At 40.3% G+C, this 16,125-nt stretch overlaps 1 protein-coding gene across 1 annotated transcript; it reads right to left on the minus strand.

Moving 5' to 3' along the window:
- Positions 1 to 3,695: 3,695 nt before the first annotated feature.
- Positions 3,696 to 16,055, minus strand: LOC117036384 (ATPase PAAT-like). Its single transcript, XM_033131264.1, has 6 exons — positions 15,892 to 16,055; positions 14,946 to 15,149; positions 14,051 to 14,120; positions 11,400 to 11,606; positions 10,322 to 10,776; positions 3,696 to 4,822 (listed from the first exon to the last, which is right to left on the minus strand). The coding sequence occupies exons 1-6, from the start codon at positions 16,053 to 16,055 to the stop codon at positions 4,588 to 4,590; spliced, it is 1,335 nt and encodes a 444-aa protein (XP_032987155.1). The 3' UTR covers positions 3,696 to 4,587.
- Between the last annotated feature and the right edge of the window lie 70 nt (positions 16,056 to 16,125).

Here is a 16,125-nt window from a genome sequence, read left to right on the forward strand (position 1 = left end):
TCAGTGAATATATTCGTGCCTGCCTGCACTTCTCTGCCCAGGTGCCCGCTTGGCTTTGACCATGATTGAGAAGGTTGACACTCAGATTATGATTGCCCTTGGAGGCTCCTTACTGATCGCTGCATTTGTGCTCATGTGCTGCTTCCTCTGTCTTTTCTGCAAATTGGCCAGCATATTGAGGTGAGTGGCGTAAGAGTGAACCCCTTGGAGCCCCTCCAATGGGACCCCGGGGCTCTCTACTCCAGTGGGGTCTTTCCTTGCCCTGGGGCCACGTCCTGGGGGAGGTCAGGAACAGCGGGCAGGTTGGAACAGGCAGAGGCAGGGGAGTATAGCATCTTGGCTTCTTCCCCTCTGGCATGGCGTTGTGTGTGACAGCGCTACTTGGCTGTCACCTACCTCATGGAGTTTACCCTCAGCTGGGCAGCTCAGCACCCTGACTGGGCGTCCCCACCCCCTCACACCCCCGCCCCCGAGTCCCAGGCACCGAGGACGGTGGGGGAGGCTGTGTGAATGAGTCTCTGCCTCGCGTTCACTCAGAGGACGCGCTGAATTGATCTCCTCTTGCTGAGCTGGGAGCTCTGGGGGTGTCCTCGCATTCATTGCCCGTGGCCTCGTGGCCTCAGGGACAGGACAGTGAGGTGGCCTGTAGGACTATGGGGAGCTGAGCTGTGTGAAGATCCTGGGGGACGCCCGACAAGGAAGTGTAGATCAGATAAGTGATAATTACATTTGGGGGAGAGGACCCTTCAAACATGGGAGAGATTAGTTGTCAGAAGTAGTGGTGTTTCCATTCAGGGAACTTGTGAGCTAGAAGGGAGATTCTAGAACCGGGGGATGCCGGCTGGGGCACCTTCCCATCATGCTCTGCACTGGGAGGGGGTGGGGGGCCTGCAGGGGTCAGCCGGGTGATCCACACTTGCAGTTCACTCTCCCTTATTCCTGAAATCTGATTTTACATTTCTAGCAATCTTAGGAGGGGAAGAAATTAGGCAGGAACTGGAGACTGGGCCAGAGAGCTTCCATGTCAGGCTGCTGTCACCATGTGTGATTGGCTCCAGCCCTAAACTCCCCAGAGACCCCTGACCATGTAACAAGTGGACTGAGAAGAAAAAATGTAATCCCTTGTGTTGTGTCTGTCTTTTCTTAAGAGCTCCAAAGGCACCTGTTTGTTTGGCCTTAAAAAATAATCCAGCCATGGTCACGCAGGACAAGGTCACCGCAGCCACACCCATCACCACTGGGCTGGATCCCAACTTCCAGTACTGTGTCGAACGTAATTTCTATGACAAGTTTGATCCTCTGCCACCGTGCTTCTGTGATGGAAATGAAGGATTCTGACTTGGGTGGGCACAGATGTCCTCATGAGCAATAGTTCTTTCTTAGTAGAATGTTTTCTTATTCCAGTCAATTTTGACAGGGTTTACATTATATTATGTACGACATAACCTATTTGTGTACTTTTGAATAAATGCAATATGGAAAATAACCCTCTCTGCCTCTAGCATTTTTGTTGTGTTTAGTTATAAATGTACCTACATTTGTGTATTACCCACTTTGGGACTTGGGGCAAACAGCTTGTAATATTATATTGCAATATAAGGAGAGCGAGAGTAGAAAATAAAAAGAAGGCATGTAAGCAATTTACCCGGTAGGGATATCATTGTGTTAGATGCTTGGATGAAAAGAGAACGTTTGAAAATGAAGTTTAGACTGAAGCTTCACAGTAGCCTAGGCAAAAAGAGAAATACGATGTCTCCAAATGAGAGACTTTTTCCTGGTGGTAAATCCTATTTCAATTTTATTAGGTTGGTGCAAAAGTAATTGTGGTTTAAAAGGTTAAAACGCAAAAACTGCAATTACTTTCACGCCAACCCAATATTACATGGAGCCTTCTCTTTGAGACTCTGAAATATGGACGCCTTCCATTTGGGTTTTTCAAAGGCTCGGAATCCGTTTCCAAACCTTGGCGTGTGCTAACATCTGAGGGCAGACTGTCTGTCCAGACGATTACATGCCCCGGAGCCTGGAGCACTAAGCGCTCTGAGGGCGTGGGGTTTCCGTAGGGAGACCCTCTCCCCTGGGTAACACTGGCCTCTTCTCCAGGCAGGTACCAGGGCCATAGCAAGGTCCTTGGCCACGCAGGAGAGTGTAGGTAAGGATGAGAAAGCTGGGAGCAGAAGGAGCTGTGGAAGAGGCGTGGGGACGGGACCTGGGCCAGGTAAGGGTGGCTCCTGGGCTTCCTCCCAGTAGCCTGGGATCCGGGTAGCTCTCTTCTAGCAGAGATGCGATTTTGGTATCGGGGTGTTTGCCACCCCCTGACCCAGCTTAGTCACAGGATGGGCACTTGGCAGAAAATACTGACCTGGGTAAAAGTCCTGGTGAGTGTGAATTTACGGAGAATTTCCCACCGAGAAGAAACAAGCCCCGGGGACCCAGATGGAACCCCAAAGTCCAACTCACTGATTGTCAACACGGCTGTTGTCCATTCCTCCATGTTGGGCCTCAGGACGCCGTCACTCTCCTCACTCCTGAATAGCCATTAAATGTGGATTGCCAGTGAGCTATAATTTAGGACATAAAAGGAAAAACAAAAAAAACCAGCCTCTCAATCACCTGCTGCCTTGGCATCAATTTTGTTTGGTCAAGTGGCCTGTGGTGGCCTTAATCTGATACTAGACCCCTCGTGCAAGCACGTGCCATAGACAGCAGCCCAAAGAGGCACAAGTAAATGTAAGTTCTTGCTATGACTCCCCCAACAGCCTGTGTGATTAAGTCTTCCCCCACCTTCCCCTTGTGTGCCTAGATAAGAGCCCCACGGAGCTGGCCAAAACTCTACTCTTTTTGGTATGAATGGACAAATCCAGCCTTACCCCAGGAACCCCAAAGCATTCCACCCACAGACCCTAATAAAAGCATGTGCCCCAGGTCCTGACTCTCTGCCTGCACCTGGCCATGACTTCCTCATGTGGTCCCTCAAGGTATGCCAGGTACTTCCGCCAGGGCATGGGAGTGAGAAACCTGTATCAGTTTGTCTTGCGGTCCTCTGCTGACCCATGGATCACTGTCCCGTACCCTACGCTCTGCTACACAAATGTCAAGTTCACAAAGTCATAACATGCATACAATTCATAGAATATGCAAGGAAATCACTAATATATCAAATCTCATATTGCCAAATATTACTTTTAAAAATGATTGTGATCTTACTCCACGATTCTATTTTATCATCAATATACGCAGGAAAAGCTATCATTAATTTTTCAACCGTCTTCATCTATTTCCATGCCTGGTCCTCGCTCTGAAGGTAGTGATTGTAGCTACAATCAAGGGGACGCATTTGGTGAATCCACGAAGAAGCTACAAATACCAGAAGCTGTAAAACAGCTGGTTCGACTTTAACTGAGACAGATTTCTCTTGAATGACAGATACTATTTTTATAGCTGTATATGTTGTAATGTCCCACAAATCAGAGAAAGACTGGAACAAGTGATATGCAAATCCTCAGTGACTGTGGTTGGAGTGTATTCCATATAGTGTGTTACCTTGTAATATAAAATTGAACAGAGTATATAAATTAGCCATCATTTTAAAGAATAAATTCACCCAAAGTGTGTGAAACACCTCTTTTAAAATAAAACATTTTAAGCAAAGGTTCAGTGAAAATAAAATATTGCTGTTTACTTAAGACAAGGAGTTCCCAGAGTGGACACCTTTATTTTTTAGATGCAAATATATCAACACACATACGATACTTATAATTTCTGAACGTTAAGTCTGCCGGTGAGAACAGCCCTCTCCTTGAGTCCCAGGCCTTACTCCTAACACGCAGAGCCTCAGCACCTCACAGGTAAACACCACAAAAGGCCTCTGGGAAGGAGAACCTGTGTCAGCTCCGAAAAGGAGAGCTCCTTATACTTTCTGGGTTCATTGATGTAAAATAAGATGACTTCTCTCATTCGGCATCACTCAATCTAAAGTGATAATCCTACCAGGAACAGTTCTGATTGCACTTTCCTATTTACTGGTACACTATACTGAAACAATACTGTAACGATCTCAGTGTTTATGTACAGATGCCAAGTATTGCATCTTCTTCATTATCTGAGATAAACAAAATGTAAATTAATGATCTGAATTAAAGATTCCAAGTCTTACGTATCCAATTTACCAAGAACAATCAATTAGAAAAAGAAAAATTATCAAATACTCTAAGCATTATTTTTCATACTCCTAACACGATGAAATAAGGTGTTTCATAAATAAAAAATATACTTCTGTCCAACACATATGAACTGTATTAGAAATCCTTAAAATTTTTAAACACTTAAATAACACAGATGTACACATAAATTTCTGTAAGAGTGAAAAATATTGCGAACAAAAATAATTTACGACCCGAGCACGTTAACTCTTAGTGTACAGTACTGGATTTACAATAACAAGTACAGTTAAAATGAACACTGAGGTCACTTCATGTAGGATGACGATCCTCAAATGACATTAAACACTTGCTTTGAACGTTTCGGGGCTTGGCGTTGTAATAAATAAGTAATAAATATCTGCAGTACGTTGGACATGTTGAGCACTTATCGTTCTCCATTTGAAAGTCTCTCTCCGGAGTCGTAACGTCTGAGAGGCGTCCCAGGGGGTGGGGAGTTGGGATTTTGCAGCAAGTCCATTAACAAAGCGATCTTGTTATCAATGTGCTCCTGGAGTTTATAGATTCGCTGGTCGATGTGGTCCATAAGTTTCTTTTCCATCAGTTCCACATTTTTAGAAAGAATCTTTTCCAAGTAGGAGCAAACGGGTGGCTCTCCCATTCTAGAGATAAATTGAAAGATAGTAATTATCCCTGATATTATAACCGTACAACAAGCAGCCACATACATGCTGAAATCTGTCTCCATAACTGTGCTCTCTCCTTACAACGTATTTCCAGGTTCTAAAATACATACACAACAGACAACCACAATCCTGCAGGCCCAAAGCATTATTTCTTTAATTCTTTAAACATGTAGGCAGACAATTGAAATGAGAATATAAAAATGATGACAGAGTTTCTACCCTCAAACAACAAGTCTTTAGAAGAGACCTTTTTGATTTTGAGCTCAAAATCAAAATCAAAACTGATCTTGCTAGGAGTGGGGGGTGGGGGGGAGGGTGAGGGGATTGGAGGGCAGTCGGTGACCACAGGATGGCCACGGGTTTGAAAATTAATCTGGGGAACGTAATTTGGTGGTTACCATAGGGTAAGGGGGTTGGGGGGTGGGGGATGAGGGTGAAGGGGATCAAATGTATGGTGATGGAAGGGGAGCTGACTCTGGGTGGTGAACACACAGTGTGATTTATGGATGATGTGATACAGAATTGCACACCTGAAATCTATGTAATTTTACTAACAATTGTCACCCCAATAAATTTAAAAAAAAAATAAAAAAATAAATTACCATAAATAAAATTAAAAAAAAAAAAAAAACTGATCTTGCTAAAAAAATTTTAAGGTCTCCATGTATGACTTCCAAGTGCCCCACGAACAATTTAAACAGTTTTGTCTTTTTTTCATCCACACAACCTTACTAAAGTACAGAGAAGATCTTTTCTAACCTAATATGAAAAATATTCATATTTTTCTGTAATGGGCAAATTAAAACCAAAATAATAAAAAGCATACCATTTTCTGGAGTTCACTGTGAATGAACAGTAGGATAGAATTTCAAAGCACGGTCCACAAAACCCTGGGATCTCCATGACTTTTTCAGGGGTTCCATGAGGTAAAAGTATTTTTATAGTATCATTAACACGTTATGTGACGTTTTCATCCTCATATTCTCATGAATGTACAGTGACATATTCCAGAGGCTACACATGTGTAATGTTATTGCTCTGAAGACTAATATAGAATGTGTAGTTGTCTATTCTTCTGACTCCTAGAATTTGCTAGGGTAGTGGGTTTAGGGTATAAATAAATATTTTTTTCAGAGATTAACTCAGTTTGTTTTCAGTACGTTTACTGTGGTGTAGTAGCTATTGATTGTATATGTTATAATGCAACATATAGGAGAATCAACCAAAAACTCACATAGATTGGCACAACTTTAAAACAATACCATTCTCACTAACATGTTTTTAGAAAATATATTTTTTCATAAAATGATGTTACTATGTAATGGTTTTACTCTTACTTTAAACAAATAAATATTTTATATAGCCTACATAAACACAGGTTCTTTAGAGCCCTCAATTATTTTTAAGAGTGTTAAAAACCAAAAAGTTTGAGAACCACTACTCTAGAATAGATGAAAGCAGTTTTTTTTTTTTTTAATACTTTATGTCCAAATATGTCTAGAGTCTCTGGAAGCTGTAAAGATACTAGTCCCCGTACCCGTCACCTGATGGTCCCAGCGGCTACATCTCACCTAACTGCTTACCTTTCCTATCAAACCCAAGAAACTGATGTTAGTACAAGGTGTGTGTACATCACTTTCTCACGTGTACACACGTTCACATAAGCATCACCACAATCAAGATGCACAACTATTCCTTAACTGTAAAGGTCTCCCTTCTGCCACCCCTGTAATGTCACATCCACTACCCTAATTTACCCCTCCATTAGGATACGTGGCAATCCCTAATGTGGTCTCCATGTCTATAATTTTGAGAATGTTACAGAAACAGAATCATACAGTATGTGTGACCTCTTGAGATTGTCTTTTGTCACTGAGCATAATGCCCTTGAGAGCCATCCAAGCTGTTGCGTGTATCAACAGTCTGTTCCTTTTTTATGGCTGATTAGCATATGTCATATGAACACACCACCGTTTATTTAACCATTCATTTTTTAAAGACATTTGTTTCCAGTTTGGGGCTATCACAAACAAAGAAATATGGGCCATTGTATACAGATTTTTGTGTGGACATTAGCTTTTCCTTTCTCTGGGACACCGGGTCACATGGTACCTGTATGTTTAGTTTTCAGGGATCTGCCAAAATATTTTTCAGACTGGCTGTCCCAGCTACATTCCCACCAGCAACGTACGAGAGATCCAGTTTCCCACAGCCTCGTCAGCATTTGGTATTGTAAACTGTGTTTCTCTATTTGAGCCATTCGCGTAACTGTGTAGTGTTACCTGTTGTGGCTTCTGCGGCATTTCCCTGATAGTCCTGAAGTCAGTGTGGATCATCTTTTCATGTGCTTATTTGCTAGTTGCACATCCTCTCTGGTAAAATGTCTCTTTATGTCTTTTGCCCATGTTCTGATGGGATTTTTTTTTAATGTTGAGTTTTGACAGTTCATTATATATTTTAAATATTTTATTTATTGGACTTGTTATTTGCAAATCTTATCTCCCACTTTATAGTTTGTATTTTAATTCTCTTAACAGTCTTTCCCAGGGCTAAAGTTTGAAATTTTGATGGGTCCAATATATCAAATTTTCAATTATCCTGCTTTTTGGTGTTCTATCTATGGAGTTGCCTCCTAATCTTAGGTCTCCAAGATTTTCTCCTATATATTACTAGAAAAGTTTTATAGCTTCATATTTTACATTTAAGTTTATGATCCATTGTGAAGTAATTTTTGTGTAAGGTATGATGTTTGGGTCACAGTTCACTTTTGCCTGTGGATATCCAGTTGCTCCAGTACCATATGTTAAAAAGACTATCCTTGCCTCACAGAATTGCTGTTGCTCCTTTGTCAAAAATCAGTTGAGTATATTTGTGTGGGGCTATTTCTGTGGGCTCTATTCTACTGATTTATGTGTCTGTTCCTCTGCCAATACCAGTTTCAAATACCGTAGCTATATAATATGTCTTGGAATCAAGTAGTGATTTCTATCACTTTATTTTTCTTTTTCAAAATTGTTTCAGGCATTTTAATTTCTTTATCTTTCCATTTCCAAATTTTAGAATAATCTTGTCTATATTTACAAAAAAATCTTGCTGAACTTTTGATAGGAATTGCATTAAACATAGGTCAACTTAGGAGCACTGACATTTTACTAAGTTGAGTCCTCAAATCCATAAACATGGTATGTCTTTCCACTTATTTAGGTTGCCTCTGATTCTTTCATCAGTATCTCATGATTTTCAATATCTAAGTTCTGCATATGTTTTGTTAGATTTTTATGTGTTTTTATAATTATTTTTAGTTATATATTTTATATGAATTTACATGTATTTTTTATGCATTTCATTTTTCTTTGGAAAATCTAATTTTGGTATCAGAATATACTGGCGTTGTAAAATGAATTGAGAAGTCTTCATTCCTCTTCTGTTTTCTGGAAGTGTGTAAATTTGGTGTTCTTTACAAGTTTGGTGGTATTCTCGACTGGAAAAACCTGGACCTGGATATTTCTTTACATGAGCTTTCAAATGATGAATTCAGTACATTTAGCAGTTGTAGGACTATTCTGTTTGTATATTTCATATTGGTTGAGTTTGGGAGTTCATAGTTTTTGAGGAATTAATCAGTTTCTTACAAACTGTCAAATTTATGAGCAGGAAAACTTGTTTGCAACATTCCTGTACCTTTTTAATGGCTCCAGGACCTGTAGCAGTATCTCCTGTTACATTCATGATATTGGTGATTTGTGTCTTCTCTCTATTTATCTTTGCTAGATTTACTGGCCAGTCCTACCAGAAGTTTATCAATTTTATTAAAATTTTCAAAGAATCAGCTTTTTGCTTCACTGATTTTCTTAATGTTTCTGTTCTGTACTTCATTGATTTTCATGTTTGTCATTTCCTTCTTTCAGCTTGTTTTGGGTTTATTTTGCTAGGCATTCAAATTAAAAATTCAATGTCTGTAATGGTGATAGGACTATTCCAATGATCTATTTCATCTTGATTGAGGGGTTGTAGTTTTGTGTTATTGAGACCTCTTCTCTCTTCTAATGTAAGCATTTAGTGCTAGAAATATCCTTAGCACTTCTTTAGCTGAATCCCACAAAGTTTGGTCTGTTGTATTTTCATTAATTACCATGTATTTCTTAAAATTTCTGTTGATGGGCCAGCCCGGTGGCTCAGGCAGTTAGAGCTCCATGTTCCTAACTCCGATTCCCACATGGGCCAGTGGGCTCTCAACCACAAGGTTGCCAGTTCAATTCCTCGAGTCCCGCAAGGGATGGTGGGCTGTGCCCCCTGCAACTAGCAACGGCAACTGGACCTGGAGCTGAGCTGCGCCCTCCACAACTAAGACTGAAAGGACAACAACTTGAAGCTGAACAGCTCCCTCCACAACTAAGATTGAAAGGACAACAACTTGACTTGAAAAAAAAAAAAAAGGCCTGGAAGTACACACTGTTCCCCAATAAAGTTCTGTTCACCTTCCGCAATTAAAAGAAAAAAAAAAATTTCTGTTGAGTCGTCCTTCTTAAACCACAGATTATTTAGAAGTGTGCTATTTAATTTCCAAATGTTTGGAAATTTTCTTGTTTTTCTGTTACTGATTTCTAGTTGGATTCATTTATGGTCAGAGAATGTATTTTGTATGATTCCAATCCTTTTAAATTTGGTTAGGTTTACTTTATGACTCAAGATATAATCTACCTTTGTGAATCTTGCATAGACGCTTGAAAAAAATGTGTCAATTAGATCTTGTTGCTTGGTTGGTATTGTTTAGTTCCAAAGTAATCCAACTATGTCATTTTCAGATGAAAACTCTAATTTATGGGAGATTAAACAGTGTGGTAAAGTGCTTAAACCAAAACTATGACCAGAGACCTGAATTCCAGTCTACAACACTATTTTGACACACTATATTTATGTAAAGAACAGGGACATACTAAATACTTAACTACCTCTTAAACATGTGCTACTAAAAACATGGGATTATAAAATCAGGATAAGAGCTTGTATACTATAAATTACTGTCATCCTAATGTAATTTTGATTGTTCCAAATTAGCCTAGGCCAAACATGACCTAAAAAGATAGGATACATTGGCCCGCCTAACATACCCAGCAAAAAACAGTACAAACATAAATAAAAACAATGTAAAGATTATGAATCTACAGCCCCTCTCTCTTCATGTAAATAACTTTCTACTTCAACCTCTATCTGATGGTTGTAATCCGTTCAGAAAATCCCTGAGAAGTCCTAAGCACCTCCACTATTAGGCACCTCTTACAAAGCAACCAATTTTACTTTGTATAATAGTTACTCCCTATAAGTATGTCAATGGTAAAATGTAAAAACTCTTAAATTTTCTATGGAGAGTAATTCAGTATTCAGGCAGTACTCACTGAGATAAATCTGTTTCTCTTCAGTTAATAGTTACACCTACCAAATCTAAAGCATGTTTATCTTAAGATAAATACTTACGCCACACCAACAACGTCTTCACCAGGCTTGGTGAGGTTTTCAGGACGCTCGGTGTTACGTCCCACACGGAGATGGTTAACTTGACTACACAAATTCTGGAGAAAGGGCAGCAACTCAGACTTAGGTATACTGGAGTTGTCACTTGCTTTCTTTGGCAAGAAAGAAGATACTGCAGTTTTAAGATCATTCTCAAGAAAAGAATGGTTTTGTGGCACAATTTTACACGCTTCGAGGTTTGTACTATTCCCTCCACCAGGTGGCTGTGTACTTTTATCCATGGAAGCTTTTAAGTCTTCAGCCACATTTCCAGATGTCAGTCCAGTTCTAAAAGGAAACGGTGTGGCGGACGACTTGTCAACGGCTCCTGATGTCGCTGATGAATGCAGGTCAACCATACACTGGTATCCGGTATTTCCCAAAACCGACTGAAGCTGCTCTCCAAAGGCAACACGATTCTAAGCAAGGGAAACAAGTAAGTGTTACTGTGAATACTAATGACAGCTAACTCAGGAGTCAGGCGATGTGCGTTCTTTCATTTGATCCTCAAAACATCCATACGAAGCAAGCTACAGTTACCATCCAATATCAAGTTGAGGAGACCAAGGTTAAAAGTAACGGGGCCAACAAGGTAACGCCACAAGCGAGTGGCAGAACCGGGACACGAACCAGGCCACCTGAATCCAGAGTCAGGGCTTTTAATCATTTGACTGTACTGTTTCCTACAGAAAATATTAAAATACATACTAACATACTTAGTAAAATTGCATTGGAATATTTTAACATTTCTACTACAAAGCCCTCTTTAACTGGTCGTAACAAAACGTAGTACCCACAACTGAGTCACAATAAGTGATAATTTTCATAGTTAAATATCATCCGTCAACTTTCACATTTGGAAAACCAAAGTCTGTAACACAAATATTTTGTAAGAGGGGAAGTCTACAAAATGTCATTTTCACAACAGTAAAATAAAGGTAACAGTCAAATCAATAAAAGTTCCCGGAAAACTAAGTCACTACATGTCCATCATTTTTTGACATTTTTAATGGTATCTGGAAAGAAATGCAGTCCTACTTACCTGCTGCTGAAACTTAACCATACTCATCAGTTGCTGAGCTCCAGGTGATAACTTGGACCCCATGGACGCCATCATGGTTTGGACCCTCTCGAGGTCTATCCTTGACCCTAGAGCAGGAGAGCTTGTTGAAGAATTTGCTGAAACTGGCCTCACATGTACCACAACTTTCCTGATGAACACACACTGCTTTTCACCAAAGGAGAGCAACTATTATAAAACAAAAGTTCAGGAAGTAATAATATTAAACAATAATCACATTTAAGGTCACTTTTTTGTATAAGCTAGCAATAGTGAAGTATTCAGGAAAGCAAATATAAACTTTAAATACATTTTCATTTTTAAGTTTTCCCTATAATTTAATGGTCAGCACTCCAATTTATTATGAGGCTCAGAAATACTATTTATGTAAAAGAATGCCATTTTGAAATGAAAAAAAATACACAGAAAATACAAAAGGGACTAAAATAAAGTTTTGTTAATTTAAAGAATAAAAGTAAACTATACCAGTCTGAACCCTTCACATACCCCAAAATAGGCTATTCAGAAGGCTTCCCAGAGTACTGACGGAAATACCAAATGTAAGTCAGTCTTTTAGAATTTAGAAGTATAAGGGAAACTCAAGATGATCTAACATAACCTTCTGGTTCACATACAAAAAAGATGAGGTCGGGTGATTTTCTAACTTCTCAAAGGATTATCCAATTAGCAAAAGTCAAGTTTGGCACTGAGCACTTCTGGCTTCTACAGCAGTGCCCGGTCCAATGCTTTATGCTGCTTCATTTCATGCATGTTTCTGAACCAAAAGACATTTCATGTGGCTATGGACAACAGAGTAGCAAAGTGGGAAGGGAACAGGATGTAGAATAGACAGACCTGAGTTCATCGATGCCTCTGCTACTTAGAGCATGTAAAAACCTGCGCAAAGGCCAACATCGGAGGCAGTGATAACATGAGGTAATAAAAGTGATTTCACATGGTGGTTGTGAGGATTACGTGTTGAAATTCCCAGTACCTACCACTGAGAAAGTGTTCAAAAACATGCATCAGTAACTATTATTTTGAACTTTCATATACTATTGCCCCAGAACACGCTTTTGTGGGTTTAGGATTTCCCTAAATCAAACGACCCTTCGCACCTCCGTGAACTTCCACAGAACAGTCACAGAAGACACTCACCTTCAGAGACATATACAGAACCGACTGTATGTAATATGAAGACACAGGTCTTCATGAAGGACAAACTAGACCCATGAGCCAAGAACTCTGAGTGTGGCACCAAAGAGGTGACTGTCCTCAACAATTAAGGAAACTTCCCATTAAATTTAGACACCCACCTCCTAACCTCCCTGAAATCCCTTTTGCTTTTTAGTCCCCATATGCTTTCTCATCACTGACTATCGTACACATTTTACTCATTGAGTCAGCCCACAGTCTCACCCGACTAAAATGTAAGCGACATGGGGGCAGTCATTCCAGTTTATTACATCACTACTCATCCTACAGTATCTATCATCGGTAGGCACTCAAATATTTGGTGAATGAATATTTCATGTTAAATAAATCAATTACTTGAGTTAAATTTGGAAGCTATCAATATATATTATCTGAAACATCTTGGGACAATTAGTTCTGTAAATCTGCTACCTGCCTATGAAAATCACTTTTTTTCTTATTCTAAAGTCTCGTAACTCTGTATGAAGTAATGTGAACATAAAAAGACTTTATCTCCCTTAATTTTTTTTAAAAACAGCTTTGAGATATAATTCACATCCTAAACAATCAACCCATTTAAAGTATACATTTCAATGCATTTCAGTGTATTCACAGAGTTGTATGGCCATCACCACAGTTTTATAATATCACTCCAAAAAAGCCACCCCGTACTACTGCCAGTCACTCCCTATGCCCCCAGCCCCCAGCCCCAGACATCAACTAATCGACGTTGTCTCTATGGATTTGCCTATTTCATATATATATGGACTCAAACAATAAGTGGTACTTTGAAGTGACTTCTTTCATATACGAGTATAATGTTTTCAAGGTTCATCCACGTTTGTAGTATATATCCGTAATTCATTGCTTCTTATGACTAAATACTTTTCCATTGTATAGGTATACCATATTTTGTTTATCCATTCATTGAGTGATGGATATTTGTGTTTTTTCTACCTTTTGGTTATTAGAAATGATGATCTTATGAACACTCATGTATAAAGCAAGGATTTATTTTTTTGTTAGCAGTATAATTGATTCATAAGGTAGTTCCAAAGAGATAAAGAGATTTGCCCACGGTAGGCAACAAAGCAGAATTAATATTCTGGGCTCATGACTTCCAGCTCAGTACCCATTCTCTGGACTTCAGACACATCACAAAAATTCATCTTTGTGATATTTTTCATACTCAAGATACCAGTCCAAATCCCTTTAACTTTCAGATGCTCTTCTCTGTAACTGCTCTATTTACTTTCCATTTTTTTTCTTGATATAATGGAGCCAAAACTGCTTGTGGTTATCTTGAAACTATAATTTTATGTAAAGATTACCAGGAACAAAGTTGAACTAACTATATTACCAAACCAACAGAACATAAGCACAAATTATACAAAAACATGTGCAGTTGTCAAATTAGTTAAAACTCAGTGATGACTTACCTTTATTTTACAAGCAAGAGTGGAGGACTCCAGTTTTAAATATTTTTTGTAGAAAATAATTTCATGTTCACTAAAAATAAAGTAGAATTTAAATTATTTTTACTTTATTATCATTTTTAATAGTTACATTAAAAAATGAATTGTTTCTAGGTCATTATTGAAACCCCTGAGATACAATTTATCTGGCAAGGGACAAAGAGTTGGGGTTCCCTAATCAAGTGACCTGGTTACAAACAGTGTCTGCTCTTTCTGTGTAAGAGAATTAAATGAGATAATCTATATAAAACCATGTAGCACAGGACATATAGTAAAGCTCAATACATGTAGCTTTATTTCCAGTATGTGCAATATATAAAATATGCATAGTCCATATTTTGGGTCATACTAAGGAGAGACTAGGATAGAATATGTAAGAGCCTAAACAAAAATCAAACTATAACACTGAATTATGGATTACATAGGCCGCTAGGGCAGAGTCTTTGGCACGTTTACCATTTGTAATGGGCTTCCTTCCAAAAAAAGGTGTTCCAAGTTCCAGACTAACTGCCAAATAAACTTGTGGAAAACATACCATTGTGAGTTCACGGAGAAAGCCCAGCAGCAGCAATAAGGGGCCACACTCCAGTTGTCTATAAAGTCTAACGAACCAGTACAACCCTCTACCTAGTCACTTCCCCACTATTAGCTCTAAATTTCCGTATTAGGAAAATGAGAAAGCTTATCAAAATTATCTTGAAGATCCCTTAAAGGTCTAAAGTTCTATTCCTGCTGGTATATTTTAATCTTCTCTGCCATAAAGTCTGGCACCAATGCCAGAGAATTAATAAATATTGCAACAGCTGAGTGAAAATAACATTAGCTCAAAAGAACACTTCCACATGTGTAAGTCACAAACCTGTTTTCCAGAACATTACAAACATTCTTGCCCCTACTGGTTCCACAGTACTCCTCTCCTAAGTATACTTCCATATTTCTTGCTGAACTTAAAATGCCAATAGAAACGATTTCTTCACCTCCACTAGGGTCACATCTCAGGTAAAGGAAGCAGGGGTTTCCATCTTGGCTGTTGAGGCTTCTCTTCAAAATCACCAGATCCTGGCTGAAAAGAAACTTGTTAAAAATATTACACAGTACAGTTCTTTGTACTTCACAACCCACTTATTAGGCGAAGAAATGGATATTTCTTCCAGTTCACTTTCATTTGCCTTCGAGGTCCATGCATCTTCCCAAGCACCCAACAAATGCTCAGTACAGATTCACAAGCAAATGGCATACTTCAGACCTCAGGGATCTCCCCTTTGTTTTATCGGCGATCATGGATATCTTACTCAATCCCCTGTAATTACTTATTTAAAAACTCACTGGGCACTTATCCTGTGCATAACAGGGGGAAGCAGAATACGATAAGAGAGTGTATCTTTTTCAAAATTAAGCTGATGGAGATTCTCAACTATAGGAGTATTTTTTACACCTACGTTGGTCGACAGGAGGTTTTTGTTTGGCGATAGAGGCGGATTCTGATTTTGACGGGGCCTCAGCAGCAGACATGACCGACACAGGCGACGTGTTCGCAAGGCCGTTGCCAGGTCCCCGGCTCCCATTCCCCTGCGCCCGACACTCGCGCACTCGCAGGTGCCGCCTTCCCGCAGACCCGCCCTCCAGCCACCTGGGCCCTGCCCCTCGCCCACGCCGACCTGTTACCCGCACAGACCGGCTACCAGCTCCGCTCCCGGACTCCGGGCCCAGACCCTCTCCCTTCACGGCCCCTGCCTCCCCTCAGGCTCCCCCAGGAGCGTGGCTGTCACCCAGGAGCAACCCCAGTCTCCGCCGGCCAAGCGCACCCCGGGGTAGGCGGCGCCAGCAGCTCCTCCGGGTCAGAGTCCCGGGCGCCGAGATCATCTCGGGCGACATGCAGGCTCTGGGCCAGGGCCCCGCATGTGGCATCCCAGGAAGAGGCCAGCGTCGGGCGGCGGGCCGATCGCGCGTCCTCAGTCCGGGTCTCCATTCGGCCGCCTCCAGGACAGGCCAGCCCCGGAACCTCTCTTCCAGCACTGGAGTTTCCGCCCGGGCAGGGG

Source organism: Rhinolophus ferrumequinum, chromosome 16 (assembly GCF_004115265.2).
Source record: "Rhinolophus ferrumequinum isolate MPI-CBG mRhiFer1 chromosome 16, mRhiFer1_v1.p, whole genome shotgun sequence".
In the NCBI taxonomy this organism is placed as follows: Eukaryota; Metazoa; Chordata; class Mammalia; order Chiroptera; family Rhinolophidae; genus Rhinolophus; species Rhinolophus ferrumequinum.